At 38.2% G+C, this 9069-nt stretch overlaps 1 protein-coding gene across 1 annotated transcript in view; it reads left to right on the top strand.

Moving 5' to 3' along the window:
- The window catches only part of HNRNPU (heterogeneous nuclear ribonucleoprotein U), a 19114-nt gene extending 10332 nt beyond the window's left edge, over positions 1-8782 (top strand). The window contains exons 5-14 of the mRNA XM_026844822.1: positions 1165-1264; positions 2359-2471; positions 2877-3140; positions 3386-3505; positions 4012-4140; positions 4504-4672; positions 5207-5446; positions 5896-6098; positions 7181-7252; positions 7662-8782. Coding sequence (XP_026700623.1) covers positions 1165-1264; positions 2359-2471; positions 2877-3140; positions 3386-3505; positions 4012-4140; positions 4504-4672; positions 5207-5446; positions 5896-6098; positions 7181-7252; positions 7662-7715 — 1464 coding nt within the window. The 3' untranslated portion in view covers positions 7716-8782. The remainder of the gene's footprint in view (positions 1-1164; positions 1265-2358; positions 2472-2876; positions 3141-3385; positions 3506-4011; positions 4141-4503; positions 4673-5206; positions 5447-5895; positions 6099-7180; positions 7253-7661) is intronic.
- The last annotated feature ends 287 nt before the right edge of the window (positions 8783-9069 follow it).

Genomic DNA, 9069 nt, shown 5'->3' with positions numbered 1-9069 from the left:
ATATATAAATATAAATTATCCCATCATTCCTTTTTTCTCTTCCTACTTAATCTTTGAATTTGAAATGCTCTAAGCATGGATTTGGGCTAGATGACCTCCGGGGGTCCCTTTCAACCTCAGTAATTCTGATGTGTATACAGTGGATGTGAGTGCATAGCTGGTACTTGAATTTTGAGAGTAAGAGTTCTTCTAAAGGCTATGAATGGCAAAGAGCCATTCAGCCTTGTAATAATAAACTGTTTTCTCCAGCTTGTTGATGAAAAAATAACAGGAGGCACAAAGCCTGAGTTTTATTCTTTTTTTGGACTTAAAGGCTTCTTTCCACATGATGTGCCTGTATATATAAATGCTTACCCCGTTCTCTTCTAGTACTTCCAAATCTAACTACCACCATTAGGGGTGGGCAGTAATCCCATTCTCCATGCTCTTGCACTGAGTGATTTCTGTGGTTTTTGGTACCTGTAACTTTCAAAGGCCAATGAAGCAAAATTGATGTCATACTTATTGCCCTGTTCACTTTCAAATCAGTTTCACCTCTGTCACCTGACTCCAGTAGTTGTGTAAACTGGTGGGATGTTGATCAGTCTCACTTTAGTTTGGTGAAGTTTGTAAAGGCAGTTAAAAAATAGCTGGTTGCCTACAGATTCTAGTACTGTTAGGTGGGATTTTTTGAATCTGGTTATGTTGTTTGGAAGCTGGCAACTTTCCCAGGAAGTCTGCTTACTGTGGAACAGGGATGAGTGTAATATTTTCCCCAGTCTATGTGAAGCATTTTTTATCCATTACCACACTTTATTGGCAAAGTAATTTAATCCTAACTTCACGGCGATTTATATTTTTTAAAATACATATACATCTTGTCTGTAATTTGAATGCAGTATCAAAAGGTTAAGGCTTTTGGCCGCTGAGAGGAACTGCTGTGACTAAGTGCTTGGAAGGTACATGGTATCTCGCATCTTCATTGCTCAGTCTGGAGATGTAACTGTTTAGTCATTGGCTTGTGGCTTTACATACTTAAACATGTTTTATTTTTGCAGAAGGTGATTACTCAGACTTAGCAAAGATTTGACCAAAGTGTAGAGGTTCCAGATGTTACCTTTGTGTTTCCATCTTTTTTGTGTTTAATAAATACTGCATATCTTTTAATGAGTAATTTAAAAATAGGTTACAGAAAAGATTCCTGTTAAACACCTGTACACAAAAGACATTGACATACATGAAGTGCGAGTTGGTTGGTCCCTCAACACAAGTGGAATGTTGCTTGGTAAGATTTAAGCATTTGATTACTTTTGTATTATTTGTTGTGTATGTAGTTGAAGTTTTAAGTTATCTTTTCTTAAGCAGATGGGAAGAGCTTAGTGACTAGTCCACGTGTGTTCTGAAAAGTGGTCTTAACCTGAATCGTTCACTGGACATAGTGCAAGAAGGTTTATTATTGGGACCAAATAAAGTTATCAAGTATTCAGGCCTGTAAGGAGTACATGATTTGAGAGTTAATTCTTTCAGTCATCAAGTGTGGGTTGTGGAGAACATTCTTGAAAACTTGACAAGATTAAGGAGTTCTCCTTTTTGTGTAGTGTCATAAATAAGAAGGGGGGGGGTTGCCCTTTTGTTATTGTTTGTTTTGGGGTGTGGTATAAGATATAACCAGTGAATAAAAATTTCTGGATAATTACATTATTACATTATCATTCTTTTGGCTTGGGGGGAGAATCCTCATTTCTGAGAGTAGCTAGGAGGAAAGAAGTACAACTTCATTAGATATGGGAACCAGTCTTAATGGTATTTATAACTATTACCTGCTGCTGAGGTGCATCTGTGTGGGAAATGTATATGAATTGGTATGTTCTAGCATCAGCAGCAGCTTTCTAGTAAGTGCTTAAGTTCCACATGAGTCCTTGTTTGACACTTCCTGTTAGCTTGTTCCTTGCAGCTTCATCCTCAGCTGTCGCATAGGCTGAATGTCTGCTAAACTCCCTTTAAATGGGGAGAGGGGTAAGTGCTACTGGAGACCAAATTCAGAAAGCCTTTCTGACTAACTACGTTATGGGTATACTGGTGCATAATCAGATCTTCAGTGCTTAAAAATACTTGCTCACGTCTTTATGTCAACATGAATCTGGAACCAGCAGCATAAGTCTTCAAAAAACTGGGATGCAGGAGACACTGCTGTTCTATCTCAAGTCAGAGTATTCTTGAATACAAGAAAAAGCTGTAGCTGTTTGGGGGTTGTAGTTTGTTTTGGCATTAATAAAAACGTTCTGAAAGCAGCTTTCTTAAGTAGCTGTAAAGTGATTGTATTTCTAAAAGATTGGGTGAAAATGCTTATTTTTTAGTAAGCTTAAATTATTTCTTCAGGTGAAGAAGAATTTTCTTACGGATATTCCCTAAAAGGAATAAAGACATGCAATTGTGAGACTGAAGACTTTGGTGAGAAGTTTGATGAAAATGATGTGATTGGATGTTTTGCTGTAAGTTTTCACTTATATTTTCTTTAGAGTAAAAACATCCTTGAATTTTTAGACTGCTTTGATGTGAGAAGCAGTAAACCAAATACAGAAAAACTTGGAGCAAGGTGTTTAACACAGGGAGGAGGTAGAAATAGCAGGTATTATTTATTGAGTGACTGCTGTTAACATGTTAAGATTTTATATTCACAAACAAATGTCCTTAAAGCCTTTTGAAAAATAATCTGATCTTAAAGGAGATGATCATTGACAGTAGTTCATTTTAAGAGAAAACTTTTCAGTAGTTCCTTTACGATATAAGTGTTACAGAAGCTGAGTGAATATAGCCAATATAGTGAAATGACTAATGTAACTTTATAGAATTAGATGAGTAATTTTATCCAAACTAATGCTTTGTCTGAAAACCAGAATTTTGATGGTGATGAAGTGGAACTCTCATATTCCAAGAACGGACAAGAGCTTGGTGTTGCATTCAAAATAAGTAAGGAAGTTCTTGATGGGCGGCCACTCTTCCCACATGTTCTCTGCCATAACTGTGCAGTTGAGTTCAACTTTGGTCAGAAGGAGGAACCTTACTTTCCTGTACCTGAAGAGTATACCTTCATCCAGAAGGTCCCCCTGGAGGATAGGGTCCGAGGACCAAAAGGACCTGAGCAAAAGAAAGATTGTGAGGTAAGTTTCTTGTTGTTAATATCAAAGTTGATGAGATAAATGAACGAAGTAGTGGAGGTTAATAAGCAGATGATTGTACAATTTTCTGACCTTTTTGTTTGGGGGCTTTAATACTTGGTATTCCGTGACTCTTCAACCCCTGCCCCCACACCCACCACGCACTTTCCATTAGCCTTGCTGGTCTAAGTTGCATATTAAAGAAAATCTTTGAACTCGTATCTCAAGTATAGAACCTGTTGTCATAGGTGGTGATGATGATTGGCTTGCCTGGAGCTGGCAAGACTACATGGGTTACCAAACATGCAGCAGCAAATCCTGGGAAATACAACATTCTTGGAACAAATACTATTATGGACAAAATGATGGTAAGTGGTAATGCAACATTTTGTTTGTTGATAAATTAGACTTGCTGTAAATCCAGGGTCTGTGGCTGCCATGGGGTATTTTTGTATCAAATTTAAGGAACTAGCTGCTGGCTAGCTAGTAACCTTTAAAGATTCTTGTCTTGCTGAGCTGTATAGTTCTCATGTGGCATGTCAGGATTCTGAAGCTTTTTGGGGTACTATATAAGAGATAGTCAACTGTTGTTGACCAAGTATTACTGTTCCTCTGTACATCACTGCCATCAGAATAGAACATTTACCTTTGAATTAATAATGTGAATATACCTTAGATTGAGCTATATTGATTCACATAGATACTTTGATTATAAAGCTTTATGTCTTACAGAGGCTTTGGGAACTCCAGTTATGAGTTTGTAGCCATGGCCTTGAATTGAACAATCCTTGAAGAGACATGAAAAGCATTTAGCAAAGGAAAATGTCAGCCACACATATGAGGGCTGCTCTAACTCTGGGAAATCTCTCTGTAGGTTGCAGGTTTTAAGCGACAGATGGCGGACACTGGAAAACTTAACACACTGTTGCAGAGAGCTCCACAGTGTCTTGGGAAGTTCATTGAGATTGCAGCTCGTAAGAAGCGGAATTTCATTTTGGATCAGGTAGAAGCTTCAGTGAAAAACGGTTAAGGAAATCTGTTATAGGCTATAGTGCAGTAATTAAATGGGATTAAAGTTACGTTGTAATGTTTCACTTACTGACTTACTACTCATTCAGGGGACACAGAGTTGAGATATTACTACAAATGCTTGTCTGAACTTCTCTGGATTTATGGGATGTGGGAGGAATAGTGCGTTAACACGTGGATATGAGCTCGTAACTTTGCATTATGCAGCATCTTTATGTCCAGTTATTTGTAAACTTCATTGCAAGCTCTTGTAGAGGTGAAGTCTATACACCATAAGTTGACTTCCTTAACTCTTACAATGACAGCTACGTGTAGTAAGTTACTGCATTTTTTTCAGACAAATGTGTCTGCAGCTGCGCAGAGGAGAAAAATGTGCCTGTTTGCAGGCTTCCAGCGCAAAGCAGTTGTTGTTTGCCCAAAAGATGAAGACTACAAGCAAAGAACACAAAAGAAGGCAGAGGTGGAGGGAAAAGATCTTCCAGAGCATGCAGTTCTCAAAATGAAAGGCATGGAACATAATCCTATACTGTGTTTTAGGATGCTGAGTATCTGTTTAAAGGATTAAGTAAACGTGAAGTCTAAAAAATCACTTTATCTTAAACAGTTGTACTTTAAACAAAACTGGAAGACTATTGTAACTTGTAGGACAACACTATATTGTGTTCCCTCTGCTGCAGTCCTTAACACTACTCAGTTATGCTGATATGCTTCATGCAGATGCACAAAGCTGTCTTGGCATAAAGTGCCCTATATAAGTGACATATTTGGCAGAAACTGGTATTCTGAGTGGAGGCTTATAAAAGAAAAAAAAGATATAGGCAGAATGTTTTCAAGGTTTGGAACAGTACTGGCAACTCCATGAAGACCTGTTTATTTCCTTTGTCACTGCTATGCTTATTAAATGCTCAAATTATGTAATTTTGTCCCTATGCTGAGGGAATGCAGGGGGTGGGAGGAAGAATGGGAGAAAGGTGGCTAAATTACGGCTTTGATTGTAGCTGAATGTAGATGCTGAATACTCAGTGTTTTTGCAATTATAGGGAACTTCACACTGCCAGAGGTAGCAGAATGTTTTGATGAAATAATCTATGTAGAGTTGCAAAAAGAAGAAGCTCAGAAGCTCTTGGAACAATATAAAGAAGAAAGTAAGAAATCTCTTCCGCCAGAAAAGAAACAGAACACTGGCTCAAAGAAGAACAAGAAGAGCAATAAAAATCAATTTAATAGGGGTCAGAGAGGACGTGGAGGATTCAACATGCGGGGCAACTTCAGAGGAGGAGGTGAGCCTAGAAATGAGGTTGTAAACCTTGGAGATTGCTGCTGCTGTGGGGGGAAAAAGGTTGTAGTACTTATGTTGTGATAATTATTTAGTGGGAACCTTGATTTCAACTTAATGAAGTTTAATGTCTTAGTCCAAAGTTAATTATCCAACTTTAAAAGTGAGGTTTGTCAAAATTCTGGATTACGCTGTTCTTGTGGTTTGAGTCACAGCTTGGAGGTTTTATGTTGAGCTTCGTGTTTGCTTGCACACCAGACTGTATTAGGGGGGTAGTGCATGGTTAAATTACCGGTTTTCACTATGACCAGATGAGTTAACCTTTGCACCAGAATTTTTGCACTGAATGTAGACATCTGATTTCTGTACTGTCATTATTTTGAACAATAATCTTCACGTGAGAAATACTTAAGACCTAACAGTTACTTGACTGAAGTAACTCTTTCCCTGCAGTCCCCGGCAATCGTGGTGGATACAACAGGAGGGGAGGCAACATGCCTCAGCGAGGTGGTGGAGGTGGCGGTGGTGGCGGTGGCAGCAGCGGTGCAATTGGTTACCCATATCCTCGTGGCCCTGTCTTTCCAAGCAGAGGTGGCTACTCAAACAGAGGAAACTATAACAGAGGTGGAATGCCCAACAGGGGAAACTACAACCAGGTGATGCTTTGGGAGGAGTTTATTAGTTGAACTACAGTATTTTGGGTAATGTTATTTTGGAAGGTTTGGTGGCTGTGAATAACCACAGGCTTGGTTGTGGTAATACACTAATCCCACGCTAAAAGGCCTGGTTTTCCAAATTAGTGTATGTGCCTGGAGCTCTCAGTGTTTCCTGAGAAGGTCTGATGCTGTTGGGGGGGTTCCATATTAAGACTGTACCTCTGTCCTGCTCAAGATGAGAATTTTTAGGGCTTGTGTGTGAAGGCCTGTGTTTTGGGGCTTTTTTATCTTTATTTTGTCTCTAAATAGTAAGTAACCATTGTTTGGCCTTAAGGTCAAGGTGTATCTTTATCCAGGATTTGGGGAACTTTCTGGAAATAACCCTGGAGAAAGTCTTTGGTTTTGTGTCTGGTATCAAATGCCAACTACTGGAGAGACATACTAGGTCTTAACTGATGGAATATTATTTCCAAAGTATGTGAAAACATAATTTGGATTATGGAAAAACCAGCAGATGGAGCCCAAGCTAGTAAACATGGCTCAGGTTTGTCTAACACTGACAAACAGGGGAAATGCAATATTTAACCTACTCATATCAATGTCCCTTTTTAATACCGTAACTTTTATTTGAAGTTTTGTGGACTAGCTCTTCTATTTTCAGTTGTATGATCCATATCCTTTTGTCTGATCAGATAACACATCCTTGCAGCAACTACAGCCTTTCCTAACTAAAAATAGGCAACCTCTTGTATTTTTAGTTGTCCTGGTGCACTTTAACAGCTGGAAATAGGGTGAGTCAAAACTGGATTAGCCAGCTTTCCAGACCACCACCAGTTTGAGCTGGTTTATTAATTCTGAGGTCCTTGACTCATGTTTAAGAAACAGTTCCAGGGGAAGGGGGGAGTGTTTTTTGGTATTCTAGTGGTTTTCAGGAAGGTTTTTGGTGTGGGATTTTTTTGACATAGGCCTTGGTGCCTCATATTTTCAAAGATTCTATATGGCATGTGATGCTTTCGTGGTAATAGTCCACTTCTGAAAAATCTGTATAAATGAATTACTTAAAAACTGTTGTCCTCTTGCAGAACTTCAGAGGAAGGGGAAATAATCGTGGCTACAAAAACCAATCTCAGGGCTACAACCAGTGGCAGCAGGGTGTAAGTAATCATAACTACCTTTTCACTGATTAACTTGGCTATTTCAAAATGCTGTCTGAAATAATTATTTGTGCAACCAAAACTGGATAGCAAAATCTTTTTCATGCTAGGTAATATGACTATAAATAGTTTTCTGTGCAAAACTTAATGGTCTTGGTATATCAAGTATCGGCTATGGCTTATCGGTCTTAATGGTATGTAGTATTTGGCTTCACATTTCTACTGTGAAGTGAACTCTCAACTGCCTTCAGTTGTTTAGGAACTTGCTGCTATTTGAAAGGACTTTAATCTTCTTTAATCTTCTCCAGTTCCAAAAGAACTAGATGTTTGTTAAACACTTTTCTTCTGTAAGAAATGTAACCATTATGTGATGACAGGATAAAATTAACTATTTATCCATTTATTGCAGCAATTCTGGGGTCAGAAGCCATGGAGTCAGCATTATCACCAAGGATATTATTGAATACCCAAATAAATGAACTGATACATATTTCTCCAAAACCTTCACAAGAAGTCGACTGTTTTCTTTAGTAGGCTAACTTTTTAAACATTCCACAAGAGGAAGTGCCTGCGGGTTCCTTTTTTAGAAGCTTTGTGGGTTGATTTTTTCTTTTCTTTTTTTGTACATTTTTAATTGCAGTTTTAAAGTGATTCGTAAGAGAACCTCAGCATTGTGCACGATAAGAGAATGTGTCAGTATTTCAGGGTTCTACATTTTATCTGTAAAATGTGACTTTTTTTTTACCACAACAAAAGTAAAACGTTGCTTTGTACCTGGTGTCTTTTTATTAAAGAATTTTCTCCTTTTTCCCCATCCCCCAATTTCTAAGAAACAGTCGTGAGTCATGTCACAATACGATAGAAATGTTAGCAACCAGATTCGTACGGAGGCTCCTTGGTAGCCCTCATGAATAGCATGAGATTATGTAAAGCTCCATATTACACTCCATCCTCTCTATGAAGCTTCTGGGTGGGGAGGGGAGGAGGGAGAGGTAAAAGTTTCTGGCAATAACTAGGACTTTTTTTGTAACATTTGGAACTCGATAAGATGTTGGGGGCAAAGAGGAAGCCTGGGGCTAAATAGTGAAGGTGGAGTGTATGTAGAAGCTCTTAAAGTTGTAAAACTTGGTTGCATTATTTGTGGAGGCTCAAACTTGTGAAGGTACAACACCATAATTTCTTTTCCATTTGTTCTGCATTTTGATTCTGAAAAGAAGCTGGCTTTGCCCATTTCTTATTAAACAAAACTTGTTGTAAATCCAGTTGTCTAATGGGATCTATATGAAGTTAGCTGTGTGTCTGTATAACTCTTTCCCCACAAAATACTGTATACCTAGTGTGCTTGTAGTAGTTACTCCACCATTTTGTAAGCTAATGAAACTGTGAGTCACCCATTTTATATCTAATTTTTAATCATGTCAATTCTCAAATGGGTGTATCTCCTTAGCCTGCTGATTCCTTCTCTCTAAAGAAAGTGGGTGGAGAAATTTAACTCTAGACGTTTGTTTGCAATAAAATAAATTCATTTTACTCTTGTTTTGGGATTGTTGCCATCAAGGTCTAAAATCCCTTTAAGGCTATAAAGAGGAAGAGAATGTATGAAAGCAATGATGTTGGACAGTTTTAAACTCATTACTGTGTACATGCTGAAATACTTGTGTTTCTTTAAAAATCTAAACTGGTGGTTGCTCTGTTAGAGATATATCACATGTATAATCTCATAATTTTAACCTGGTTCTGTGTACAGGGCAGAAGTCTTGAGTTGCGCTTGCATCATGTAAATTCACTTAACCTATTTATTGTAAAACAGACGTTAG

This window comes from Athene cunicularia (assembly GCF_003259725.1).
Source record: "Athene cunicularia isolate RWA chromosome 3 unlocalized genomic scaffold, athCun1 chr3_part1, whole genome shotgun sequence".
Lineage (NCBI taxonomy): Eukaryota > Metazoa > Chordata > Aves > Strigiformes > Strigidae > Athene > Athene cunicularia.
The sequence above is the reverse complement of the archived record's forward strand: the minus strand, read 5'-3'. Positions and strand labels throughout refer to the sequence as shown.